The sequence below is a fragment of the Procambarus clarkii genome, chromosome 22 (genome assembly GCF_040958095.1).
Source record: "Procambarus clarkii isolate CNS0578487 chromosome 22, FALCON_Pclarkii_2.0, whole genome shotgun sequence".
Classification (NCBI taxonomy): domain Eukaryota; kingdom Metazoa; phylum Arthropoda; class Malacostraca; order Decapoda; family Cambaridae; genus Procambarus; species Procambarus clarkii.
In genome coordinates this window covers 24240966-24268913 of record NC_091171.1, presented here as the reverse complement: position 1 = coordinate 24268913, position 27948 = coordinate 24240966, and the positions used below count along the sequence as shown (strand labels likewise).

At 38.5% G+C, this 27948-nt stretch overlaps 1 protein-coding gene across 9 annotated transcripts in view; it reads left to right on the top strand.

The window, feature by feature from the left end:
• Cad88C (cadherin 88C) overlaps window positions 1–27948 on the top strand; it is a 243228-nt gene that overhangs the window by 184045 nt on the left and 31235 nt on the right. For 7 of the 9 annotated variants that reach the window (XM_045742235.2, XM_069329540.1, XM_045742227.2 and 4 more), the window contains 15 exons: window positions 5398–5693; window positions 5869–6004; window positions 7841–8161; window positions 8426–8590; window positions 10041–10220; window positions 12563–12708; window positions 14741–14922; window positions 15089–15312; window positions 15527–15715; window positions 16852–16984; window positions 17339–17493; window positions 19775–20014; window positions 21532–21717; window positions 24146–24253; window positions 27708–27935. In XM_045742235.2, coding sequence (XP_045598191.1) covers window positions 5398–5693; window positions 5869–6004; window positions 7841–8161; window positions 8426–8590; window positions 10041–10220; window positions 12563–12708; window positions 14741–14922; window positions 15089–15312; window positions 15527–15715; window positions 16852–16984; window positions 17339–17493; window positions 19775–20014; window positions 21532–21717; window positions 24146–24253; window positions 27708–27935 — 2889 coding nt within the window. Of the gene's footprint in view, window positions 1–1271; window positions 1423–5397; window positions 5694–5868; window positions 6005–7840; window positions 8162–8425; window positions 8591–10040; window positions 10221–12562; window positions 12709–14740; window positions 14923–15088; window positions 15313–15526; window positions 15716–16851; window positions 16985–17338; window positions 17494–19774; window positions 20015–21531; window positions 21718–24145; window positions 24254–27707; window positions 27936–27948 lie in introns of those variants that run through there. The other 2 variants (XR_011229394.1, XR_011229395.1) reach the window with 2 other exon arrangements.

Here is a 27948-nt window from a genome sequence, read left to right as displayed (position 1 = left end):
TTCTGCCGAGTAAATTCTTCCTCCTAGGCTACGTTACTCCCGCGGTGACTCGCAACCCTTCCTTACCACACCTGAAACACCTTACTCCTAAATTATTGGGACTTAATTCCTATCCTTATGATTAACATACACCATTGGTTATTATAGCTCCCCCCGCCCCCCTCCTTTCCCCTGCCCATTCAACACACCGTTGGTTATCAGCCTCCACCCTCTTCCCACGGTCAACTCGCCCTTGGCTATCCTAGTCCCCCGCCCCGGTAAACTCTTCCCTTGGTCAGTCCCGCCCCCACCTGTGACCACGCGTGAGCCTACTTTGTGCTACTGTGTGTACACGAAACCCTGGGATACTTACACAGTGAGAGGCATCACACACCAAGCTACGTGCCATATTAATATATATGTATACATACGCTGTATAATAACACGCTCAAAAATGTCTCCAAAAGTTAATTTGATGCATAATGCATATACAATAACACACAGTGCATCAAGATACATGAATTACACAATATACTAACATATGGTACACCTGATATATCAACCGAGTGGGCACAATTAACGTTACACTTGGATATTGTGCCCACTGGGTAGATAAAAATCACATTTGCAGATGACACTAAGATTTATGGTAAAGTTGAGAAGTGACAATGACATTGAAGCCCCAACAAAGATACCCACATAACTCCACAAGTGGTCGGAAGACTGGCAAATGCTTTCTAATATCGGAATTTGCAGGTCCTTGCACGTGGGGAATAACAATCCACGTCACAACTACCAAATTAACATTTTCTTGCAGCAGATTGATAAAGACAAGGACCTTGGAGTCAGACTCTACCATTCACTAAAAGTTGCACAAGTGGGAGCAGCATTAAAAAAAAAAACTACCCTAGGAATAGTCAAGCGAACCTTTGACTTCAAAGAAAAGACGGTAATTATTCAACTGTATAAATCTCGGGCGCGACCCCACTATTATATCCAAGTATGGAGACCATCTTCAGAAAGACAGTTGTTTTGGAGGAAGTTCAACACCGGGCAACAAAAATAATTCTAGAACTAAGTCAACTCTCATACCAGGAACTGTTAAGGGCCACAGGGCTTGCAGTACTGCAAACCAGACACAAAGCGGATCTCATCGAAACTTTTAAAATACTAAACAATTTGGAGGATATTGCTTTTAAAAGGTCACATGTAACAGACTAGGAATAAAGGGTTCAAGCTCAACGAACCACAATGTAGGACAGAAAACAGGAAATGTTTTTTTTCATCCACAGGGTTATAAATCCATGGAACACTGTAAGTGCCAAAACTGCCGAATTTCAAAATCCAGCCTTTTAAAATCAGGACGACAAATGGGAGGGGGAGGGGGCCTGACAAGCCGCCGGCTTTCTGTCATCGTCGAGGCCACTAGAGACACAATGGCCTTCAGGTAAATTCAGGTATATAATACAAATATTTGCAAAACGCCAAACTGCATTACAAGACACAATGGTTTATATTAGTAGTGCATCAAGTTAGGTAAGAGTCGAGCCATACCCGGGACATACCGGCATAAGTAACTGGGTATTGGTCTTTAGCATCTGATAACCAACTGACAGGACTTTTGTCAGTTGTTTGCCAATCATTTAAAAGGTGTAAAAACAAACGGGTGTTCTTGCATATAAATTACATTTAGTATGTATTGTGGGTTATGCATAATTAAGTCTCGAAAAGGTTAGATAAGGTGTTTTACTTACGGTGATTTAGAGAAGTGTTTACAGTACTGGCTGGAAGTGAGAGGGGCAAGTTTCTAGTCATTAACTTCGAACAGGAGTCAGGTTGACGAATGCACAAAATACGGACTGTTACTGGCTAGAATAGTCGACATTTTGTACATACACATTGTGACTACTGGTCCTTTATTTTGGTGATGTTTACCATGGGTAAACCATTTCGAGAAATGCGCCTCGAACGTAGGAAGCGAGTGAAACACATTCCGAGAAAACCTCGAACGTAATCAGTTGGGCGTCACGTGTACAGCGCACACATCAGCCCGTCCTCCTAAACTTTCCCAACGTCAAGAAACTGGCGTACTAAAGTGCCAATATCTTAATCAATATCTCTGTAACTTGATTAACCAGATAGGTCCTCTAAGCAGAGGACCTAAAACAGAAAACGGCACTATCAATTTTGCAAGCCGCTTCCACTTTCTAGTACATGTCGGCTAGAATGGATTTTATCCCTTTGTTCTGATGACGTTTTTCTGCCACTAAAAGCTTAATTGATAGTGCTCATAGCAGCCTGCCCTCATCAACAAAGGCCATCAACCAGGACACAGCAACAACATTGTAGCGAGTAGATTATCCCAATAATATACTCGCTCCAAATATAGTGTTAATGTTCCTGTCAAGCTTTGGAGATGAATGAGGTGAGGCGTTGCCCGGGCAACACGGTGAGATGCCCGGGCATATAAGCAGCAATAGCAAACATTAACCGTAGTCTACTTTCAAGTGTGGTCTAGAGCAGACACTTGCGAGATACTGTACCAACGCTCAGTGCGCTCAACTCACACCAACGTATCACCTGTGTACTTCTGTATATTCGACCAAATATATATATAGTATCTTAGTGTCTGTGTTTATTTGTCACCATACTTTACGTAACAATAGAACCGTTACATTGGAATCTGATGACAGAGCAGCTGTCGTGGGCGTAGGACAAGCAGTGCCCTGGCAGCGACGGAGAGTCGGCAGGACAAGCTGTAGATCCAGCATGATGTAATCATTGATGAGGCTGTCAGATGAGTGCGTAACGATCGTGGAGCAGCAAGCCGTAGTAGATGAAACTGCAGAGATGGACGCGATGAAAATCATAGCTGTGGCGAGGGTGTTGGCAGTATTCCATCACAGCAAACAGTAGCACTAGAGGTCCAGTGAGAGTCCATGTTGTAGTCCATCGTGGCTGGGTATCGTCGAAACTTCGTGAAGGTCGAAAATAGCCTCCATCTGCATGAACCAAAATTCTGGCTCATCTGCGTTGTATGCTGGAAACCTGGTAGATAAATCCATGACGAAGATCTAGTTTGTGACTAGGTGTTCTTTTCACTCACTGGGTCACCAATGTAACGGTTCTATTGTTACGTAAAGTATGGTGACAAATAAACACAGACACTAAGATACTATATATATATTTGGTCGAATATACAGAAGTACACAGGTGATACGTTGGTGTGAGTTGAGCGCACTGAGCGTTGGTACAGTATCTCGCAAGTGTCTGCTCTAGACCACACTTGAAAGTAGACTACGGTTAATGTTTGCTATTGCTGCTTATATGCCCGGGCATCTCACCGTGTTGCCCGGGCAACGCCTCACCTCATTCATCTCCAAAGCTTGACAGGAACATTAACACTATATTTGGAGCGAGTATATTATTGGGATAATCTACTCGCTACAACATCAACAACACACAAGGACATACAACAATACATAAGAACTCCATGATAACATATCAATACACACATTAGATCTGATACGTATCACCGAGTTATATAATTTCGTAATATTGATTGACAAATAGATCACAACAGTACATAATGTGGTGCACCAAGCAACATAAAGTGAGGTAGACATAAGTGCAGCAGCAACACAGCCATAGTTGATGACAGGGTCAGCAACTGACCTCTAATGGTACACTGCCGCGAGAACCATATGTTATAGATTATTGCTATATCCGGACCCATTATAGATATTGCTATAATGGTTCCGGATATTGCTATAGTGGCTTCCTGTCCTCGTCGAGGCCATTAGTGTTAGTGGCTCTCAGGTGAACTCAGGATGACATCCAGTAGCCCCGTACTCCTCCTATCTCTCCCCTTAATAAAATGCGCATGCGTCAGCGGTGCGTCCCCACATCTTGGGTGTCACGCTTCCGCTGGCATTAACAGATAATAGTTGCATTTTTAATATGGCGGATATGGTTACGTTTGTTGCTGTTTTTAGATTCAGCTACTGGGAACAAAAAGTTCCAAGTAGCACGGGCTTTAAGCACGTAGTGGACTTACCTGGCACAGGAGCGGGGCTGAAACTGTGGATGGTTAACTCTTATAAGGAATTATATATTTACCTGAGGGCAGGAAGCCGGCGACTTATCAAGTCTCCCCATTTGTCCCGTATATAGCACAGTACGGGTTAAGGGGGAGATGTATTAGCACCAATACCACCCCAAGTACCCTCCAGTCTGGCCCATCTAATTACTGATCAAAGCTACGCACAGCTTCCTAGCATTACGTAAGTAATGAAGAACTGTGATATATTTACTCAATATAATGTTGGTGCTAAATGTAGAACATCAAAAAACATTTTTACTCTGAAATAATCTAATTTGATAACGAAATTAGATGAAACTAAATGTGGCTGGTGACTCCACAGGAAGTCGACGCTCCAAGCGATAATGTTGTGGCTTTGGGTAATTAGATGGACCCAATTTCGTTATAAAATTATATTATTTCGGAGAAAAAATATGTTTTTTCATGTTCTACATTCAACACCAACATTATAGTAAGTAAACAGATCATAGTTCTTCATCACTTACATAATACTTGGAAGCTTTGGGTAATTAGACGGCCCCCCCCCCAGTACCCCCCAAGCACCCCTTAAGCACCATGATAGGTTTCCAGATGGTGTTTCCATGATACGTTATCTCAAATTAGCCTGCCAGCGAGTGTTGCCCTGCCATATTCGTATTGGCGATAGTCACACTCCTGTTATATATTTGATTTTTTTATCACGGGAAATTGATCTGGAGCCACGTGGTCTGTGGTGTAGTGTGGCCGGGTATTGTGACCAGTTCTCGACGGGTATTCATTAAGAATACCCATATTCATTAAGTATAGGTAGTCTATTGTAATTACCGCATATACCCAGTGGGCACAATAGCCAAGTCAACGCAAAATCAGCGACATCAATGTTAATTCAACATTGAACCCCAATGGCCACTCTTGGATATTGTGCCCACTGGGTAGTAGGTGGAAATATCGGGCACGAAAACAAGTTCATAAAATTTGTATTCATTTATTTTAGGAAGCATTTTTTTTTAATTCCTCAATGTTAGACAAGGTGATGAAATCCTGTGACAGCAAAGCGTGGACCGTGATCTGAGAGAATAATCACCAACCTTGGTGACTTCGTCAAGAGTTCTTGCAATCGCTCCATCAACGCCGCCAACCTTTTTTTTTCGTTTCCACTTGATAATTTTTTTTTTAAGTTCAGTTTGCAAATATTTCAGAGGATTGGTTGAATAGAGAGGAAGGATCTTGCTACATTAAAGCCATTTAGGCACACACCTGGGTTCTGTAGTGCATTCTTTTCCTTAAAACAGCCAAGTTAACTTAATTTTGTTTACCTTCTATTTTATTAATTTCAGGTGTTTGCACGTGATGAAGATGGCTCTTCAGTGAACAAAAATGTGGTATTTCGCATCCAACATGGAGCACAGGATAAGTTTGTTATGGAGGCAGACACTGGGGTGATTTCTGTGGCCCAGGGTGCACTACTTGACCCAGACAGGACAGAGCCTAGGGCCACTACCTATATCCTGGAAGTGATTGCTCTGGATGGTGGTATTGGTACCGCCCAGCTCCAAGCAAGGACAGTTGTCAACATCACAATTTTAGATGTGAATAACAAACTGCCCATCTTTAAGGATCCTGGAACAGTCAGGTAATTCAGGGAGTTATTAGATTTCACCAAATGTTGGCTTGTACAATGTTGCCCATGCCAGTTGTCTTGGTTTAATGTATATTTTTACTCATTGCAATAAGGTTCTTTTTTTCACGACGTACTTTCTAAAAGATATTTGTTATTATAAATGATGTAATAATGTTGTTTCAATTAGAGTGTTCGAAAATGAAGATATTGGTTCATATGTGCATCGCGTTGAGGCTGTGGACCTGGATGCTCGCCCTCGCCTCCGTTACTCAATTGATGCCGAGAGTTCTGAAGCCAGAAATGAGGAGGGTGCCATTGTTAAGGTAAATTGTTTATTTGTCAGTACAGTGCCAGTACTTTGGAAAGGTGAGATGGCTTGAACATTATATAAGTTCTATATTGATTATTCTGTTTTCCATCACATATTTGTATCTTTATACCACTAAAAATAATACTCATGAAAGATGAGCCAAAATTATATTATATATATCAGTCCCCATGGTATAGTGGTAAGACACTCTTCTGGCGTTTCACGAGAGCTTTGGCCTGGGTTCGTATCCTGGCCGGGGAGGATTTACTGGGCACCAATCCTTAACTGTAGCCTCTGTTCACTCAACAGTAAAATGGGTACTTGGTTGTTAAATGATTTGGCGGGTCGTATTCCGGGGAATATTAGGATTAAGGACCTGCCCGAAATGCTATGCGTGCTAGTGGCTGTACAAGAATGTAAGAACTTGAACAGTACTGGTATATATAAATAAATAAAATATACTTTCCTAATTCACTTAAAAAATTCAATCCAGAGTTGTGCATGTATTCAAATGTTTGAATGTACTGTATATCTATGTACAGTATCTTAGTGGCTGTTTAGTATTAAACTTTTTTTTTAATTATTCAGTCCACTATTTTGTTTGAAATTTGTCATATTGATTTTATATTGTGCTAATATGAAATCAAAGTTACAGTTTTGTACTGTACTGTACTTTATAAATACAGTGGAACCTTGGTACTTGAACTTAATTAGTTCCTGAAGGTGGGTTGAGTGCAGATTGTTCGAATACTGAACAACTTTTTCCCATAAGGAATAATGTAAATTGGATTAATCCGTTCCAGACCACAAAAATAAATATATTAATGCAATACTGTAATTAAATGAAATAAATACTAATGCAGTGTACACTTTACCTGCACTTTGGAGAGTTGATGGCATATATGGAAGGTGGTGAGGCAGAGAAAGAGATGTTATTCTTTGGCAGGGGAGTCCCCTACCAGTGCACTTTCTCCCCATTTTATACATATTTCTTTTATTAGAGAACTTGATTTAGGCATACAGTACCACACTCGGTATTAAGAGCAGACACGTTGTTACCACATATTTTGCTAAAAGGTTTTTTTCATCTGAATCGTGGTTCTAACTAATTTTTAATTTTCTTCTTGCTAGGCTCTTATTACTAACTTTCACTAACTTTCTTAGGTGCCATCTTGAGGTAATCTTGAGATGATTTCGGGGCTTAGCATCCCCCAGCCTGGTCCTCGACCAGGCCTCCTTTTTGGTACACACCCCCAGGAAGCAACCCGTAGCAGTTGTCTAACTCCCAGGTACCTATTACTGCTAGGTAACAGGAGCATCAGGGTGAAATAAACTTTTTGCCCCTTTGTCTCCTCCTACACCGGGGATCGAACCCGGAACCTCAGGACTACGAATCTGAAGCGCTATCCACTCAGCTGTCAGGCGCGACTTATGGTGCCATGGTGACTTATTTACACTAAGAATATATCAAATGTCTGAGAAAGTTTGGAAAGTCTGGTGGTGTGCACTGAACGATAGCAATGGCAAAACTGATGTGTTGGGACACGTGTTTACGTGTGAGTGCTAAGCAAACGGACAAGTACTGAACATCAACACAGGGTCTAGGTGCCGAAAAGTTAGAGTTGGGAGCTGTTCGAGTACCAAGGTTCTTCTTTACGGTATTGTACCTATAATACTGTAATGTCTAATGGGGGGACCTTTGACAAGCTGCCGGCTTCTTGTCCTCATCAAGCCCACTATATTAGTGGCCCTCAGAAAATTTTTGTTGAAGCATTAGATTTGTTGTAATGTATTGTTTTCATTAAGATTATTCTGTTGTTAAATTTACTGTACAATATATATCTTACAGCCATCAGAGTATGATTTTGCTGGTGCTTTCGAGATTAGTCAAGTGGAAGGTGTTATCCGAACCGCAAATCAATTGGATCGAGAGCAAGTTGAAGTAATAAGACTTGTTGTTGTGTGTGAGGATATAGAAGCTGCAACAGAGAAGCAAACAGCCACAGCCACATTGACCATCATTGTTGAAGACACCAATGACAATGACCCTCATTTCCGTAAATCATTTTACCGAAGAAGCGTTGCGGAAAATGCTAAGAAAGGAACGACAATCGTGACTGTTGTGGCAGATGATGTGGATAAGAATCGTACAATCTCTTATTCTTTGCAAGTAAGTTTTCAACAAATTTCAAAGAGTCTGTAAATGTAAGCTATGGACAGTGATGCATATACAGTATTTATTTATAAATACAGCATGGAAAATACAAATTTTTTATTCTTAAATAAGATGCCACATTATATATTTGTTTATTTTATGAGCAAGAAATTAACAAATAAATGTTTTGTTATACATCGGTACAGGGTATTGTGTTTCGATGTACAGTATTTTAAATATAGAATTTTGTTTAACTCTACATTCCTTTCTTGCCTGCAGGGACCATCTGAGATATTGTCTCTAGTGAAGCTGGATCATGAAACTGGTGAAATTGTTGTGGCTGAACGTGTAGATCGTGAACAGTTCTCGTGGCTGAACTTCACTGTGCAAGCTACTGACTCAGGCGTGCCTCCTCGCTCTAATGTAGCAGATGTTGTAGTTCAGGTGAGATGATGCTACTTCTATGGTTTATCTTATAATTAGTTTGAAGAGAATGGTTTTACAAAACAATAATTATACCATATGATAGAAGATAAATACAGTATCCTGTTAAATAGTAAGTATAGCGTTGAAACAATACTGTATAGTTCAATACTATACTGTATTTATAAAGCATTATATGATTACAAATGTTTTAATACTTTTTGTTGCATTTGGTGTGCAATTTATGACTCTTACTTATTTTAGATAGTGTAGTAACTACTGAAGATGGATGTATGACAATACTTGGGTATTGATGTAAAAAAACAATGTCTACACTGTAATAGACCAGAATGTTAAATTTTGTTGGTAATTAGACTTCTGTCTGAATGTTTTGTATATTTTTGTATTACATTTTTAGTATTTTCTTACCCTATTGTTTTGCAGTGCTTTTCCATCTCTTTTGGGTGAATGCTCTATCACACCATGCAATGAGAAACCTAGTAATGATGATGAAATGGACTTCAGAAATCTGAATTTTTTACATTAATTCAAATAACAGGAGAAAATTTCCAAATGCGGCATATTAATACAGTACTAATTTTTTATAACTTTGGAAAAGCAAAAGTTTTTAGCTTAATTATTCCTTGTTTAAAATTACAAATGCAGTAAAGTTTTTATAAACTCTTATGTTGATCAAATGATTTGTCACCAGATAATTTAGCAGGTGGCCACCACTCCTCTAATGGCAACCTTGAGCTGTTGTAATACCTGTAGTACATAATACCTAATTATACATAATTATTCACAATACTGTACATAATTATTATAAATCAACCCGTCCTCTTTAAAAATAGCGTCACTTTTTGTTCATATGCGCGCTATGGCCAAATTTGGACGTAATTAGAAATGAAATCGACTCACAAAAGTGACGTACTGGCCCATTTTCTGTTTGAGTCGTCTGGCTTACTCGGTAAGGTTAGAACAGGCAACTTTCAATTAATGTTTTTCATAACGTTTTGAAACTTTATGAGAATTTCCTGCCCACCTAACCTATCAGAGGACCCTTAACTTACTGTTGTTGAAAAAAAAAATGCCAAATTTATTTTCTTTTCTTTTTTCATTTTCAAATTACGTCCACTTTCGGCTATACTGTACGGGCAAACGGCCAAAAGCGACGTTATTTTTAAGAGGACAGGTTGTATAAATAGGGAACAAACACTTGATTAACAGAGGTAAGAGTTGAAATACAATAATATTACTGTCTTGTACATACAATTATGTGGTAGATTACATTAATTTTTCAGTGGATACAATAGTACAATAATAAAACATCTGAGTCACTGAGACACCTGCCCGAAATGCTATGCGTGCTAGTGGCTTTACAAGAATGTCAGACTCAAATCTCTGTACTCTCATAAACCCAATATACCTTCTTGTATGTAAATAAATAAATAAATCTGATATATCTCAGGTAATTGATGAGAATGACAACAACCCAGTTTTTGTGAACCCTCCCACCAACTTGACCATCAGAGAAGATGCACCTCCTGGCACTCAGGTAGCCACCGTCACAGCAGTAGATGCAGACTCTGATGATTATGGAATGGTAACTTACCTTCTTGACAGGAAGTCCTCACATGGAAAATTTAAGGTGAGAAATAAAGGTTAATGTATTATTTTGCAATATTATATTTTATGTATAATTGTATTAAAAACTGAGTTTTCAGATGTAACCTACATCCTTTCTCAAGGTATTGTATACAATGTTCTGAACAAGATTGGAGGAGTTTGCATTTACAAATCTGGCAGAGCACCTCACTTGGTGTCCATCAATAGATGTTGTCAGTATGCTCCCCAGGGACGTCGAAGTGTCAGAATAATGCTCAATTATCCTGATTTCTAGGAACTGTGGACAAGGGGTTCCACATAATCATTATCCTTACTTTGGACATCACAGGGTCTGTGCTTATGTGAATTGATGAGATTAGTTAATTGATAACCAACGAGAAGTTGACATAATGACATTGCTAGTTTGGAATAAAGATGATAAACTGATAATCATAAATGCATACAGCCCACAAGCAAGCAACACATGGACAAAGGAGGAGCTAGATGCCAAATGAGAATCTTAATGGTCATGAGAGAATAATCTCTTATTGGTCATGAGAGAGAGTAGAGTAAGAGCAGATAAAGATAAAGCACAAATGTTTGTACTTAGTGACTTCAACTTGAAATCAATAGAATGGTAAACCTATGAAGCAAGAACAGAGGACATTTGGGCTGGCAGATTCATAAACCTCATCCTGGAGACAAACATGTTCCAACATGTTAAACTGGCTATGGGAATGAGTGAAGAGGATGTTCCATCGATGCTGTAATTATATATTCACCAGGAAAGAAGAGATATTTGATATTCAGTACCTTCCTTCCTTGGATAAGAGTAACAATGTCCTTGTGGAAATGAAATGCTATGCATTATAATCTAGAAGAGAATGAGAAAAATAAAGCAGTTAAAAAAACCTGATATCAGGATAGGACATTATGGAGAACTTAGCAAGTTCTCTAATGAATTTGATTGATAAGGTTTGTTGTTAGGCATAGAAGTAAATGAGATGTGTGCCAAGTTTTGTGAGATATATGAAGTCACAAAGTCATCCCAAAACAATGATGCAGAATTAGAGAACAGGATTTGTTCAACAGAAATTGTGAGCTTAACAGAGAACTAAAGATAAACAAATTGAATCAATATAGGGAGAGACCAAACCCTCAAACATGCTAGCAATACAAGGAAGCAAGAAATATCTACATAGCAGTGAGAAGAGAGGCAGAAAGAAATTTTGAGAAAGGGACAGCAGATGAATGTTAAACAGAACCAGGTCTATTCTCTAAATTCATTAAAAGTAACCTGGTGGTAGTTGGTACAGGTACTCAAGCAAGCTAATTGGTAATTAGTCAAGGAATGGTTGAAGGGGAAAGGGGGGGTAAGTTTTTTAATAGACTGCTAGCACTCATCCTGTGCTGGATTGAATGTTCATCAATGATTTATTTCCCAGTATCATTATGACCCTGCAGCAACCATTTTAATAGTAGGTACCTGTACAGCTGGTGCTAGTGTAATGTGTTGTCCTTCCTGATTGTGCATATTCCTTTTAGAGATGCATCGGATTTTACGTTCAGGAGCAGCCAAATGTGATGGCTCAGAAATAAATGAAAAATATAAGTAAGAAAACATCTCAAATGACAGTTATGTATGGAGGTAGAAAAAGTTGAGCAATCTGCCATGTACTAATGTTGTATAAGTAAAGAAAGAATTATGATTGAGAGTTCTTTTTACATTAGCATTCACTTAGGGTAAGTGTATTTGGTAAGTGCATTATATAGTGATTCATAGCAGTTGTGTAGTGATTCAGTTGTATAAATCTGGTGCAGCCCCATTTGGATTATTCTCTCCAGGCATGGAGACCCCAACTTCAAAAGGCCATAGCTGCTCTGAATAAAGTGTAACACCGGGGCAACAAAAATCATTCTAGAGCCAAGTTATCTCTTGTAACAGGAATGGTTGAGGGCCACAGGGCTAACAACACTGCAAACCAGGCATGACAGGTCAGATCTCATTGAAACTTTTAAAATACTGAACAATTTGGTGGATGTTGATCCAGAAAATGTCTTAAAAACATCAAATGTAGCACCAACAAAGAGCAACGGTTTCAAACTAGAGAAACCACAATGAAGGACTGAGAACAGGAGATGCTTTTTCACCCACAGGGCAGTAAACCCCTAAAACCACCTACCTGGTGAAGCCATAAATGCCAAGACTGTTGAATTTCAAAATCCAACTGGAAAAGATAATGAAGGCAAATGGGGGGGGGGGTTAATCGACAACTCGCCGGCTTTCTGTCCTCGTTGAGGCCACTAGTGTTACTGGCCCTCGGGTAAATTCGGGTAAATATATAGTGAGTATTTAAATATAAATTCATTGCATTGTTTTTGCAGATTGACCCTGATACTGGAGATATAACGGTGGCCTCTGCCTTAAACCGTGAGGAGTTGAGTACCTTCATACTTCTTATTGAGGCTTGGGATAACTATCAATTTGGATATTCTACAGGAGAGTCTAGGAATGCCTTCATGCAGATTGGGTAAGTTATTACTTATTAAATAGTTTCAGCATTGCATGGTGAAAATTAATTTACACTGATGCAAAATTATGCAAGATATTCATATTGTGAAAAGAAAGCTCTTTGTGATTAGTGATTTGATTGTCAATATGCTTTTCTGGGAGGGTTTTAAGGTAGCTCCCTCTTGCTAACCATCTGGGATAGCTCCATACATATAAAATTACACGACCATATGTACATAGGTACATGGCCATATAACCCGTATGTATGAGGTCCATACATATGGACCCCACGTGTGTGAAGCCGAAGTTTTAAACAAGAAGGTACATTGGGTTGAGAGTACAGTACATAACATTGGTGTTCTTATATTCTTGCAAAGCCACTAATATGCATAACATTTCTGGCAGGTCCTTAACCCTTAAACTGCACATGGCGTATATATACGCCATGGGTAACATGTCCCATGTAACATGAGATGGGCGCCTGACAGCTGGGTGGACAGGGATTCGGATTTGTAGTCTTGAGGTTCCGGGTTTGATCCCCGGTGGAGAGGGAGACAATCGTGGGCAATATTCTCCGGTCTGAGAGCCACAGTACTGTGGGAGCAACCAATGCTAGCGCATGCAGCATGAGCTAACAGCAGTGCTGTTCAGCTTGTGATCACAGCATCGCCTAAAAATGTCAAAATAAATATGTAACTGCTATTATTTAGTGATGACAGTATTAGAGATGACCCCTGACTGTGATAAAAATGACCAGGATTGTGATAATAGCAGGATTCTTGTGATAATTAGTGCTGTGTGGGAGGAGTAATGCTGAGAGAGGGAGGGAGATTACTGAATGTGTGGCCACCTGTTATTGTTGGCATTCACCATACCAGCTCAGTGGTTCTCTATGGTGAACACAAATGTAGATACTTATATATAATGTGTGTATTAGTGTAATAACAGCAAAAGGATTATATTGGGAGGAGCCATTTGGGTGACGGAGGTGGCGTCATCTGCATGACTTGTCTAGCTGTGTAGAGGGTGGCCACTATGCTCTTTGGGCATCCTACAAGTTTAGGTTACAGTTACGGTGCATACATGTAGATACTTATATATAATGTGTGTATATAGTGTAATAACACCCCAAACAGTATTGTTGGGGGAGAAATTTTAGTGCGCCTGACTTTCAATGAGTGAGGGAGGCAGCCACCAGATGACTGTGTGTGTGTAACGACAGCTCTTAATGACTGAACTAACTATATCAGCTTAGTTGTACAGTTGTGGTGAACAAAACATATATAAGTATCTACTTATATATAATGTGTGTGTAGTTATATAGTGTAATAACTCTAAAACTATTTGTTTATTGTTTTATGAACGTAATAATTGAATCACTAATATGAACACCATACTTCTGAGTATAGGGATGATTCACACATTTTATTATATAAATCTATCACACTACACACTATTGAACAATATTACTGCAAAAAACTAAGGAAAAATCAATGAGACATTGAAATAATTAGATAATAATATCTTTGTGTCAACTTCCACCTGTCAGCTCGGGTGACGCTGACCGCCTCTGACGACCGCTCTTTGCCAGACTTCCTCGGCCTATTGCGCCCAAAATATGTCGCCTACGATTTTATTTTTTTTCCCGTGTTCAGGAAATACAAATTATCATTTTTAGAAGACGAATTAATTTTTTTAGAATTTTTTTTCTTCCGCACAGGGATGTAAATCTCCTCAGGATCCCTTAGCAGCTTAAGGGTTAATAAATTAATACCCAGTGCTAAGCAGAATTAGTAGAATATTACTTGATATATCTGTACAACTCACAACTATTAAGGCTCCAATTTTAGTCAACTTTGAAAATATATACCACCAGTAATGTGTGGAAAATAGTGTAAAGCTGTTTTAAGTTTTGTCATTTTCTTTTTCTTATTCTATTAGCAGCAGACTTGAATATCATGCATTAAATTGATGTAAAATTATCTTTTGCATTATGTTTATTTATCCACTTAATATGCAGATTCATGTTAATAAAATAATTTTTATTTCAGTGTTACAGTGGCGGACATAAATGATGAAGCCCCAGTTTTTGAAGAACGGGAAGGGTGCACAATGATTACAGAGTTCCACGAACCCAGAGATACAGTCACTGTTGTCAGAGCTTCTGATGGAGACGATCCAGCCTCACCCAATGGCCGAATTCTTTTTACTATTGAGGGTGGCAATGAAAAAGGTATGCCATGTAGGAGTGAAATAATGTACAGTATTTTGATTTAAACTATACATGTACTGTAATCCAAAATGACTCGTATGAAAGTATACTGTGCTATATTTGTACAATACCTTTTCAAAGTATAGTAGAGAAAAGTTCTTTATCTATAAATTGGTCTGGTTTTCAGGTTTATTTGATGTTCGTATGATAGAACAAACTGCTGCTCAGATATTTGCTGCCAAACCATTGGTAGGGCAGTATGGCAACTACTCCTTAATGATACAGGCACAAGACAGAGGATTTCCACCAAATTCTGTTACATCACAGATCAATATTTGTGTGTCGGATTTTAATGATCATGCACCTCAGTTTGTGTCACCATCAGTTAATCTAACAATTCACATTCCTGAGGTTAGTCTTCTTGATTTGTGTAATTTTTCTCACATTGTGTATATGTCTAAATATTGTGACATGAGTGTGTAATATTTACAAGTATCTGTTACTCACATGTATTAAAATACAACTACAGGTAATTCTTTAAACTTTAATTTTGGTTTGTAAATTTTTCTCTGCAAGAAAATTTGCTTACAATTGTTTTTCTAACTGAAAATATTATTATAAACAGAATGCCACAGTTGGAAGTTTGGTGATCCAGGTACGAGCCACAGATGAAGATATTGGAATCAACGGAGCTGTGCGTTACAGAATCTTAAAGGATGCTTTGGGTAACTGGCAAACATTCACCATTGATCAGGTTACAGGAGCAATACTTCTTCAAAAGACACTTGATCGGGAAAGACAGAAGATTTATGAGGTTTGTTAAAGTGTTTTAATTGTAGTCATAATAAGATCTTTTCAGTTGTGCATCTTTTATGCTCATTTAAAATATTCATTATCATTATTGTCAATATTGTTCTATTCCTACTTTTTATGGGGTGGGAAGGCATCAGCCTGGAGAATGGTGTAGAATTGTATAGTAAAGATTGATTTAAGATATTTCAAAATGTCACCCATTCATTGGCATTATCACGCACACTACACAGTGTCATGAACCACCAGCACCACCACTCTTAGCAGATCAACTACAGCAGCACCCTGCTGCTTCACTTCCTATTTAGAAACTACTGCCACATTCCCAACTTCCTCCCTACTTCTGTGCTCTTCACACCACCTGCTCTTTCATTTTCTTACTCTCCAAGTTTGCTTTTTTTCTGTTCACGCCTGATGTGAGAGACTGAGGCTGGTAAGAGATAATGTTGCTTGCTGGATGCTATGTTGTGAGACTGCCTGTTGAGGTAGATCAGAGGTGGTGTTGCTTCTGGTTGAACTGTGTTGAGACTGCCCAGATGTTGTGGTCAGACATCCTTATACAGTATTTCCAAAAATCTGATTCAGTTCAAGCAAGGCTGCTCATTAATTGGTTGATGGGAAATTGCTCGATGTTGTTTGCATTATGTGGAATTCCTGGGAAATGTCATTTGTAGTACATGGAATTCTTAGGAAATATTTGTAGTTTATGTGGAATTCCTAGAACGTTTTAAGTAGCTGATACACAATTTCTAATGGAATTCCGGCAAAATGATCTTCAAAAAGGAATACAGAACTGGACAAAATAAGTGTATAGAGCAACAGTGAGAGAATGGTAGTTACTCAGCTAGACTTGCAAGCCCATGGTTGCAAATGCTGTACAGTCCTGTGCAATATCCATTACCCTTATGCCAGGCTGCAGTACCCGTGTTTGGTATCATCAGATTGGTAATGTCACTTGCAGCTCAGATGAAGTACGAATCAAGACTCGTGCACTAATTTCATATCAGTAGTGCAGTGCACATTTGACTTGTACACTTTCTCTACTTCCAGAATAAAAATGCCTCGCTGCATTTAACATAATTTTCTCCACATATTGATCATTTCATCATAACCTAATTTTTCTTTTTGTGCTCATTACAGATTCGTGTGGAAGCATATGACCAAGGGGTTCCCGCACCACTCTCCAGTGATCTTGACCTCACCATTTATGTCAGAAATGTAAACGACTTTGAGCCCCAGTTTTTATTAGATGAGGTTACAGTGAATTTTACAGGTATGAGAAAAAGCAATGTTGTGTATTTACAGGTATTTTGAGTACTTTCCAGCAATATGTTCACTATTTATAATAGTACAGTATACATATTTTGATCTTTCCCTTTGTAAAATTGACAGACCTGCTATTTGTTTTTCAGCCGGTTTTTGCTATTGACTCCTTGGTGCATTATCTGGACTTAAGTTTTCTTAGATTTATATTTTGAAATGTTTATATTTCAGTAGTTTTGTCATAGTTATTGTTAGCTGGATTTAATTTCTCGTAGATCACTATTCTGAAATTTAGTATAGTTATTATGAAGTGCAGTTTTTAGTTCATCTAATGCTTGGTTGTTTTATTTCATTATTTCAACAGAACATAAGGCAGCAGGTGCAGAGAGGGCAAAGCTAGCAGATACAGTAGACTTGGATGATATTGATGAAGACAAAACTGCCCACGTGTGCTATTTTATCGTTGGTGGAGATGAATATGGAACTTTTAGTCTTGATAGTTTTTCGCATGAAATTATGGTAAGTACAATGACATCTTAATGTTGGATTTTTATAAGAATATTAAGAAGGACCTCTGTTAAAGTATTATTGATAGGTAATAAAACATGGAAGAGAAGCCAAAAATATACACGAGGTGCAGTATGAGAGCATTAATGCATATTCTTAGCATGTAGTGTAATCAAGAATTTTGAGTCAGTCTCTCTCTTTTTCTTGTACACAATAAAAATACATTATCATATTATATACTGTACCTATATATTACTACTCTACTAAAAAATACTGTGTTACATTTGTTATTTACCTTTTTGTTGGAGTTATGTCCATCTTGAAGTCTCATGGAGTTGTGAATGCAGTACAGTAAATACGTACTGTAGTACATTATGCCGTTAGCTCTGTGTTGATTAAGTAGTTCTGCTGTATGTTGTGTACTACAATACATTTTATGAAAACTATTGTACACTAAAATTACTGCAACTTTAATTTTAACACTATGTACACACTTAAATTTAACACTTGTTCTAACTGTTCACTCCACACACGATGTTTTTAGATGTTTGCATCAGCTTTGCTGGTGCTCGCTGGTGCTGTGTTGGCTTCAGCTGTTTCTGAGCTGGTGCTGGGTACGGCTGTGCTGGTGCTGGGTACGGCTGTGCTGGTGCTGGGTACGGCTGTGCTGGTGCTGGGTACGGCTGTGCTGGTGCTGGGTACGGCTGTGCTGGTGCTGGGTACGGCTGTGCTGGTGCTGGGTACGACTGTGCTGGTGCTGGGTACGGCTGTGCTGGTTGATTTTCTGCTACTATTTTGTGAAAAATATTGACTCATTTTTGTTTGTTTCCTTCCTTTTGTCATGTCCTTGAGACAAATATCTTTCATCATCCTTAGGTGTTGATAAAAACCTGGTAGCTCTGGATGAATGCAGACTAGGTCTATACACCCTGCGGTAGGCTGGTGTTTAAGCCAGATCCAGTAACATAAATTCCTCTCAAATATTGGATTTGATATATCAAATTAAATATTTTTGGGTTATATATTTTTAGTTTAGTAACATTATTAGGATAATAAGATAAAAATATAAAAAACTTATTTTAGAACTGATTTATTAATTTTATTATTTTGAGGCCGTAGGTCACTGAACTGTGGCGATGAAATCGAACGAAACACGCATGGTGCTGTGTGTACAAGGATTAGACCTGTCCCCTTGCTCTGGTGTTGTTGTTCCAATAACATAAATATTTTCTCAAATTATAATGTCTATTATATTACAGTATATTTTCGGGTTTATTTAGTTTAGTTTAATTCGGATAATAAAAAGCTATTAAAACCCTAGTTTTAGAAATGATTTATTAATCTGAAACTTTCAAAGTCATGGGTCACTGAACTATGATGACACAGATGAAGGCAATCCAAGTGAAGTTTACAGTACAGTATTCCTTTATCTGTCCACCCTCACTCATCTTGCTTCATCATAGAAAATGTCTATAATGAGATTTTACCACATGTAGCTAGCTAATCACACTTCAGCCTTTAAATTAATTTACAAAGATACATGTGCCACAAATCAGTGAACGAAGATCATGGAAACTCAGTCGTTCACTTGTGTGGACCACTCTGGCTGGTGTGTGGTTCATATGCATCACTTGTTGTGTGATCCAACTTGTCTTATGAAGGAATTATTAATTGTAACCTGTGATGGAATGGGAAAGTTCCACCACTGTGAACTCTATCGTACCCTTTCGGTCATATTCAACAATATAGTAGTAGGCATCGTGCAGTCTCGGGAGACTGGAGTACAATCCAGTACATGGATTGGGTATATAGTGGAGTACAACTGGGTACTGTTAGGCATTATATAATAATATTGTGCTGGTGCAACTGGGTACAACTGTGCATTGTTAGGCACTTTGAAAAGGATGTTGTCTTACCTTTGTGCTGAGATCATTGGGGCTGGTCACCAAATCGGCAAGTAAAGACTTGGAAGACATTCAGCATTTTGCTTGGTTTTCGGAGAGTTTTTCGTTCTTGTAGTAGATTGTCAACTCTATTTTCCGATTGGTGTCGGTAAGGGTCGCATTTTTATCAGTACTGTAATGTCTTTCTGGACTCTTTCCTCTGTTTTGCGAGCCATGGAAAAGAAGTCCCTGTAAAATCGTTTAATGGGTAGAGAAATGGAATGGCATTGTGTTGTATAAAGTTGTTTGGTTTACACCTTACTTTCTAAATAGTTGGTAAGGTGTACATATTGAAATGGAATTTTTTTGTTAAAATATTATTAATATCCTTTTCTAACTATTCACTTCAGACACTGAAGGAGCTGGACCGTGAGGTTGAAGATCACTACACATTGCTGATCAAGGCCACAGAAGACTGTCTTACGATACCCGAGCCAGTTGCCTTCTTCGACCCCAGGGATGACACAATTTTAAAAGTACATGTCTTTGTTAATGACATAAATGATAATGCTCCAAAGTTCACTCGTGAAGTGTTCACAGGAGGCATAACCACTGCATCGCACTTCGGCCTCGAGATCATGAGATTAACTGTGAGAATATTTTTAGTTTAATATGTACATATTACTGCTGTTTAGTTTCATGGATGGATGCTTTAGACCTTTGCAATCTATGCTATCTCTTTCAAAAATGTAAATGTTAAGTTTATTTTGTTAAGTATGTTATGGTATAGAATCGGTTTTTGAGTATACTGTATACATCTATATAAATTAGAAAAGCTGTCTGTTAAAGGTTGGAGGCCATGTGCTTGGGGCAAGCTTCATCCAATTTTTAACTGTAATTGCTGTTTGGTACGTTCCAAACATGGTCTGGGTGGGGGCCTCTTGGCTGAGTGGACAGCTCTCTCCGGTCGTAGTCCTAAGGCCCCCGGGATCAATCCCCGGCAGAGGCAGAAACAAATGGGCAGAGTTTTTTCACCATGGTGCCCCTGTTCACTTAGGTGCGTGTAATTACCTAAGTATAGTTACAGGATGAGAGCTAAGCTCGTGGTGTCCTGTCTTCCAAGCACTCTATCATATCTAATGCTTTGAAATTACTGACAGTTTTCGCCTCCACTACCACCTCACCTAACTTGTTCCAACCGTCTATCACTGTTTGCGAAGGTGAATTTCTTATTTCTTCGGCAGCTTTGTTTAGTTAGTATTAATCTTTGGCCTCCTGTTCTTAAAGTTCCAGGTCTTGGGAATTCTTCCCTATCAATTTTATCGATTCCTGTTACTACTTTGTACGTAGTGATCATATCGCCTCTTTTTCTTCTATCTTCTAGGTTTGGCATATTTAATGCCTCTAACCTCTCCTTGTAGCTCTTGTCCTTCAGTTCTGGGAGCCATTTAGTTGCATGTCCTTGCATTTTTTCTAATACTGTATGTTTAACAAAGCATATTCCAGCTTTGGTCTAACAAAAGTCATGAATAATTTATTTAGTATTTTGCCATACATGTATTTAAAAGCAGTTCTAAAGTTAGAAAGTGTTGTTTTCTGCGAGTGGCTCGCTCGTTACTCAGAAGGCTCGTAACTGGAGTCGCTCGTCACTCGAGGTTCCACTGTATATACAGTATATAAATATACACACATACACACACAAAGGGCTCAACCCCCTGCAAAAGACTCAAACCCAGAAGGCACAGATGTTCGTGCACCTGTACACAACTAGTATGCTGACCGCTTGACCACGCTGATCCTTAAAAGAGAACGATATTCAGGAGTTTTAAGGATCAGCGTGGTTAAGCGGTCAGCATACTAGTTGTGTACAGGTGCGCGAACATCTATGCCTCCTGGGTTCGAGTCTCTTGCGGGGGTTGAGCCCTTTGTGTGTTTACCTTTGACTTGTGGTTTAGGCAAGTTTATGTATATATACATATATATACATACAGTACATACATATTTACACATACATAAATACATGCTCACTCGCTCGCATGCGTGCATTAAAGTGCAAGAAAAAAAATACATATTGTGTGTGTGTGTGTGTGTATAAATATATATATATAAAGTGAATTTGATCAAATATATAAAATAAATAAATAAAATGTGTATAAATAATTTTCAGGCAATTGATCCAGATGCTCGGGAAAACAGTCGTTTAAGATACTACATGGATGGTCGTGTGCAAGAGACCCTTTCAGAAAATCTTGATAATGTCCGCAGATCTCCCTTCATTGTTGATCCAGTTTCTGGAATTGTGAAGTTAAATTTTGATCCACAAAAGGGCATGAAAGGATACTTTGATTTTAAGGTATGGAAGAGATCATGTTTTCTTACCTTTGTTTTCTGGTCTGTACGAGACTTCTCCTATTTATAGTCACCCAGACTCATTTATACAGGTATAATCTTTTCTTGAAAGAATCCAGCGATCCCATGTCTTTTGTGTTACCCACTAATTTGTTCCATAAATGGACAACCCTCTTTCCCAGACAGATATTTATGTAGGTCATTTCTGAATTTAAACTTACACAATTTGTATTCACCGTTTTGTGATATATTTTGAGTTAATATATTTAGCACCTTATTAATATCCTCTTTCTTGTACTTTTTCATTCATTTGTATATGTCATCTTACCCTGTACTCAGTCTTTCTAGAGAATGTAATTTCAGCTTTCTTATCTCTTCATATAGAAGGTTCCTAATTCTTGAGGTTAACTTTGTCATCCTGTTCTGTATCAGTTTAAGTGAATTTGATCATTCTGTAGTACTGTATAGAGATAAAAACTGAATTGTGTAATTTCAATCAAATTATTGAAGTTCAATCAAATATAAGCAGTGTACACCCTAATTACTTGGTTAGACTCAAATTTTGAATATTTTGAGAATGTTGTGCAATTTAATTTTTAGTGTATCATTTTTAGTTTATGTATTTTTAGTGTATTTAGTGTATGATACACATGTATCATGACCTTAAGCACAGATAGTAACAAGTTACTGCTAAAGAAGTCATACGAGACCACCAAGGCCAATCCTAACCTTGTGAGAGCCAGGAAGTCAATCTGGCTCTATCTTATAGGTGAGGGGAGCCTGAAGATCAGATTGACCCAAAACCAAGAAAAAATCCACAATGGGTGCTATAAAACTAGTGACTTCTCAAAGTAAAATTCTAACTTTGAAGTAAACAAGGCAAACAGTCGTTGCTACTGGGTAGCTACCCTGTCCATGATGGTCTGGACCAGATGACAGCCCAGGTCTGCTGGGGTCCCAGCCTGCCATGCACCTCACTCACGAGCCTCCAAAATAGAACCCCAGAACCTCCTTGGGAAAGAAAGAAATAAGGTGGGAATTGGGAGCTACCGAGAGCACCACCAGAAAAGAGCATTTCATTGCCTTTAATGCTTGAGTTCTAGGGAGGCTTCTTCAGTGATTTTACAAAGTTTCTCCCGTTGGTGCCTTGGTAGAGGTGGATGGCTTTCCAGAAAAGAAACTAAGGAATACAAGGAATAGGAATTTCAGATAGGGCTGACTTTGGAAGAGAACAGTGAGAGAAGTGCTCAGGGTAAAGAAGCACACACACAGTGCTAAATGTGCAAGGACTGCACAGGCACACCACAGCCAAGCACATCCAAGAACATCCAAAATGGGGTAAAAACCAAATCTCGGATAAACTGCCAAAACCCAGATAGCTATCTTAGCCCAGACAACAACTGTGGACCCAGAATGTGAATAAACACAGCTAAAGGCTCCCATCATGGAATGGCAAAATTCTTGCTGGGAGGCATAACATGACCAGACTCAGGAAACCCAGAACAGCCAGCCGTAAACCCGAGGGTAAGAGATTGCCAAGAGATTGAAGCTGGCAACTGGACAGCAAATTGAACCACATATAGCTTAGATGGACTTGCAAAAAGTACTACAGAAAAAGAAACTGGAAAGGAGCAACCCAAAAAAACACCAGTTCCAAATTGGGATTAGAAATCGCCACATAAGCAGAACACTGGTGTTCTCTTTATGGTAGTATGGCCAACTACCATAAAGAGTCTTTCCTAAGACAGGAGTCCAGACATTAACACCAGCACCAGTGAGAGAGGCATCCAAAAGAGAGCAGACAACACAAGGAGTAGAAGAGCCCTGAACCGGATGGCATGGATGCCCATGGTGCTACATAGCCTTCCCAGCTTGGTGCCTTCTTTGATAATTACTTATTTGCCAGGCCTCAGTTAGAAGTAAGTAAGTAAGTGACCAAATCTCCATAAGGTATGCTAGAAACCCACATTCCAATGAAACAGAGAGACCAGACACCCAGGGCCCACAACCCCAGGAAGTGGTCACCAAACCAGACTGCCCTGAATTTGACACTGCAGAAACATTTGGAAAATTCCCCATAGCATCAATATCTTGGATGTCGCCTAGTTTGACTGCATAATCCAATTCCCGATAGACTGGAATCTTACTTGTAGGGAAACCCAAGAAGAATAGCTTGGAAAATACGATTATCAACACTATCTCTTCCAGTTTCACATTTTAATGATTGATTATTATATCTGATATTAGAACACACTTATATAAATAAGCAGTATAAAATGTATTGAACTACAACAATGATTGGTATCTGTTTTTGTTAGAGTTGTAGTTCTAGCAATAGATTGCATTAGTGGATAGTTACAGTATCAGTTTATAACTGGCTATACCATATCTCAACACTCCTTATTCTCATAGTCTGCTTTCACTGGTTTCAGGTCTATGTTAATGACTCAAGTGGCTGGAGTGATCGAGCTCGCGTGTTCATATACCTTCTGCGGGAAGACCAACGAGTTCGCTTCATTCTTAGGCAATCGCCAGATGAGGCAAGTTAACTTTTCCTTCATTAGTTGTTGAAGTGATAATTCCTATAGATGCACATAGATGTTAGTGCATTATTTTTAGACTAATTAGGAAACCTTCATCAGATACTATCTCCTCATTTACCATTTTTGTAATGTACAATAACTTCCATTGATGAATTATAAACTTGAGAATGATGTAGCAAAAATGTAAACTCACTATTGTACAATTCATACCTGTGGCTGCTAGACAAAGAAAACAAAGAAAAATATCCCTTAATTTTGATCTTCTGTCCTTTTGAGAAATTAGGTCTTCTCCATGGATAAAGAGGTATTTAGCACAGGGTTTCAAATGTTGATATGATCATACAGTATTTTACCCTTAAATTCCAAAAGGTCAAGATGCTTACCATGAACTTTTCCAAAAATTCCTGTTTATTCATTGGTATATTTAAATACTGCACCCTGGGCATTTTTGCACAGCACCTGTCAGCTAAACAAAACCACAGTGTGTAGCAGGATACAGTACTGTTTTTTGTTGCAAGAAAATGCATGGAGTTTAGGTAACAGTGCCAAGTTCGTTCTTTTTCTTTGTGATGTGTGAAGGCTTCTACTGGTGTGACAGCATGAGATGTGGTGTGGCATGTTTCTTGACACTGAGCTAAAGATACGATGCTGGTTAGAGATTTTATTTACAGATAACACAAACATATAAACTTGTCAAGTTCCTGTAGCAAAAGGTTGTCTGCCAATAAAATATCTGCCGTATAAGATTCCAAGAATTTACTGACAATTTAGTGCTTTAAACTTATTAATTTTGTCAAGATGGACTCGATTGTCATTATATTCTATCAACAAGATGTACTTAATTATCATTATATTCTGTCAGCTAGGTACTTTAAATTGCCATTATGTTCTATCAACAAGATGTACTTGATCTTCATTATATTCTTTTTGTTCTAGTCTTTCAACAACATGCAATTGGTTCTCATTATATTGTATTGAGATTCAATTAATATAGTCTATCAAGATGCAAGATACTGTCATTATCTCATTATATCAACAGGTTGCACTTGCTTATCAATATAATCTAGTGGTAAAATGCACATTATTATTATTATTATAATATATTGGCAAGATACACTTGATTATCATAATCTATTGGCAAGATGCAATTGTCATTAAATTCTACCTTCTATGTGCTGCCATGTGGTTGAAACTATAGCCTGGGTCTCTCAGTTGCTCCCTTAGGCAATATTCCAATTCCCCAGGGACAGTCTTTATTCATCTGCTGGGTTATGTGTGAAGAAAGACAATCACTGGACAATTCTCAATGCAGCCCTGAATCCCCATCAGAAGGTATATACGTCCACACTTAAAACTTCATCTTCTGCTACTGCAATTTACCAATTGCTTGTGAACTGTCTGATTGCCACCATTATTTGTCACAAGATGGCATGTAAGGGTACTTCACTTCTTGGTGAGGGGATTCTCCTGAAAATAAGTGTCTGCTGATTAAGGCTTTTCATCTGTTGTGCTGTGGGTCTATACTTCGGTGTACAATTCACATGCATGTGTTTTCTGTATTTCCATGTTTTGCGAGCAATTTCCAAACTGACACCGGTAGGTTTCTTCTTTTGTATTGGCTCAGTATTGTCTTCACCTGGGATTTTTCCTATCAACTAGATCCTTCCTCATATGCTCACCTAGGAATCTGATCCTTTGTCTTTAGACATTTTGGCTGTGCATTAACAGTTCAGGTATACTCGGTCATTGCATCACTGCATGTTCATGATTCATTCAACCAGTGAATCTCCCTTGTTTGTGCTTTGCTTTTTATTTCTTAGCATTTTTTCAGTCGGTGTGCACTTGCCTTTTCTTATATGTAGTTGACAGGGCTAGATTAGATTACATTGAGAGCATGAGTCTTCCAATTGGGTGCCTTTTTCAGACTTTGATTTAGGTTTACCTTGGACCTTCCAATGGACTTGGACTTGTTGATGCTCCTGAGTGTTGCAATCATGAACCAACCAGTCAGGATGGAGTTCAGCTCTGCAATTCTGCTTAATGTGATTGCCTTTGAGATTAATGTGGGTGACTTTCAATGGCACTTCTCAGCTGCGGGTTTGTGCATTAAAGTGCACAGGATACAGTCCTGTCACTCTCAGTCTTCAGCTAGTGTGATTTCTGGAAGCTTCCTTCCCACTTCTTTGATGAAGAAACCAAGTTTTTGGTCTGGTTAACTTATAAATCTAACTCTTGGGACCAAGCGCATATCTAGAGAAAATAGTGCCTATGGCAAGCACTGAAATTGCACCCCTGTACAAACATCTGACACCATCTATCAGAACTTTATCATAAACTCAGCTCAAAAATACCAGTCAAGTTTGTTAATCTTTTAATTAAGAAGTTTCTGGCTTCCGACAATGACCTGTGAGGATTTTCTGAGGATTTTTAGACTTCTTATTCCTGTTGTGGGACGACCTACAGCTTTGAAGCTGTACCTGGCTCTCCTTGAATTCAGTTCTCATTATGCTTCTTGGCTGTGTTGTTAGGTTCCCACTTCCTTTTGTCTAGCAGTTAATCCCTTTTTTTTTTTTTGTGGTAACTGACAATTGTTCTGGAGAGAGACGGGGCTTCCTGGTAGCTCCATGTCATGATTTTCTACATGGCAGGTGCACTGCATTTTGTTATGGCCAATTTTAAAATTCAACTCCACCTAGCTAATATAATTAAGTTCTTTTCCACTCGCAAGCACTTTGGCCTGGGGTTCATATCCTGGCTGTAGAGGATTTACTTGGTGCCAATCCTTAACTCTAGCCTTTGTTCACCCAGCAATGAATGGGTAACTGGTTGTTAAATGATTAGGCAGGTCGTATTCTGGGGAAAATTAGGATTAAAGATGTATACAAATAAAAAATATATATATATCTTGGCAGTCTTTGATTTGAAATATTGCTTTTAGGAGGTTTTTTAGTTTTGAGAAATGTATCTTTATTCTGGGCTGGATTGAGAATTCTCCAATGCCTCCCTTCCACCCTTACATGTCCCAGTGGGAGCAGTTTGAAGAGCTCTCACCGAGTCATACTGACCCAGGCTAAAGTATGCAATGTTCCTGGGAGAGTAGGATATTGCCCAAATTAGCGACTGAATATTCTGCTCAGAAAAGTGTTCTTTTATGTACACATAATGCCATAATTTTTTCATGCACATATTCTAATTCTCAGATTATTATGATTATTATAAACTGAATACACAGTACAAATGTTTTTGTTGATTGACAAAAAACAGATGAATTAAAAATAAAGACAGTGAGGGGGTCTGTATCTTTGTATTCTGTATTGTATTGTAACTAAGAAAATCAGTAACATTGTTCACAATGTAAACCTGAAATTATAAAATATTTAAACAAATTATTAGCTTAATTGTATTTATACAGTATTGTATTATAAATCGTCTAATAATTATTTATTCTTAGGTGCGAGAACAGGTAGAGTACTTCCGTGACTATCTTGGCAATGTTACCGGAGCTATTGTGAATGTAGATGATTTTCGAGTACACGAAAATCATGATGGTACCGTTGACAAGACCAAAACAGATTTGTACCTGCACTTGGTGGATCGTAATGATAACTCTGTTCTAGAAGTGAAGCAAGTTCTGGCGATGATTGACAAAAATGTTGAATACTTGGACAACCTCTTTAAGGTAAGGCTCTTAA